The sequence below is a fragment of the Octodon degus genome, unplaced genomic scaffold (genome assembly GCF_000260255.1).
Source record: "Octodon degus isolate 3935 unplaced genomic scaffold, OctDeg1.0 scaffold00086, whole genome shotgun sequence".
In the NCBI taxonomy this organism is placed as follows: domain Eukaryota; kingdom Metazoa; phylum Chordata; class Mammalia; order Rodentia; family Octodontidae; genus Octodon; species Octodon degus.
The window spans coordinates 1,406,326-1,407,222 of NW_004524662.1; the positions used below are offsets into that span (position 1 = coordinate 1,406,326).

The 897-nt window shown below is 32.9% G+C and overlaps 1 protein-coding gene across 1 annotated transcript in view; it reads right to left on the minus strand.

Moving 5' to 3' along the window:
• Positions 1-897, minus strand: part of LOC101577327 (tetratricopeptide repeat protein 6) — a 46,127-nt gene that overhangs the window by 29,577 nt on the left and 15,653 nt on the right. Inside the window, exon 5 of the mRNA XM_023721820.1 lies at positions 47-187. Within this exon, the coding sequence (XP_023577588.1) occupies positions 47-187 (141 nt within the window). The remainder of the gene's footprint in view (positions 1-46; positions 188-897) is intronic.

Genomic DNA, 897 nt, shown 5'->3' on the forward strand with positions numbered 1-897 from the left:
AGGAGGAGGAGGAGGAGGAGGAGGAGGAGGAGGAGGAGGAGCTTACCTTGTTGTAGTATTTCAGAACTCCTCTGTAGAGATAGGCACGCACACTCTGAGGATAAATTCTGATGGCCTCATTACAATTCAAAATTGCTTTTGAGTATCTACCTTTTAAACCATAGAAGGCTACTCTGCTTAAATATGCCTTTGAGCAAAGGAGAAGTAAGGAACAGACATTTTAATAACACCAACAGTTCTACAAAATTTATGGAACTTTGAACGAATCTATGCAACCCAAAGATGATTTTACAATATAATCTTTTTCTCCAGTCTCTTTTATTAGAGAAATTTCAAACATACAAAATGAAAAGTAGTATAACACTCATATACCTACTACCTGGATTCCATAGTTATTAACATTTTGCTTGCCATATTTATTTTATTTTTGTTTTCTGAAGTATTAGAAAATGTTTGTAGACATTGTAAATCATCCTGGCTTCAGTGTACACCTTCAGTTAAAAAAGGGCCCCTCCTTATATAACTATGTTAGTATTATGTAATAAGATTTATATAATTCCTTAAAATTATCCAATGTTTAATCAACTCAAACTTCATAGAATTTTAAAATCAAGATCACATCAGGCTTTCATTATTAGAACTTATGTTGTGCTTATAGTTTATTAAAAGTCAGATATCAATATAACGGCAAAACAAGACATAAATAAAATAGCTAAATAATTAAAATTATGAATAGCTAAATTCCCATATTAGCAATATTTTCAATCTTAATTCAGAAGCACTTTATGAAGATAATATCCCTGTTGAAAATAACGGCTTCACCTTAAGCACCTGCCTGGCAAGCACAAGGTCCTAAACTTGATCCCTGGTACAAAAAAGAAAGGGAGAGGGAGAGGG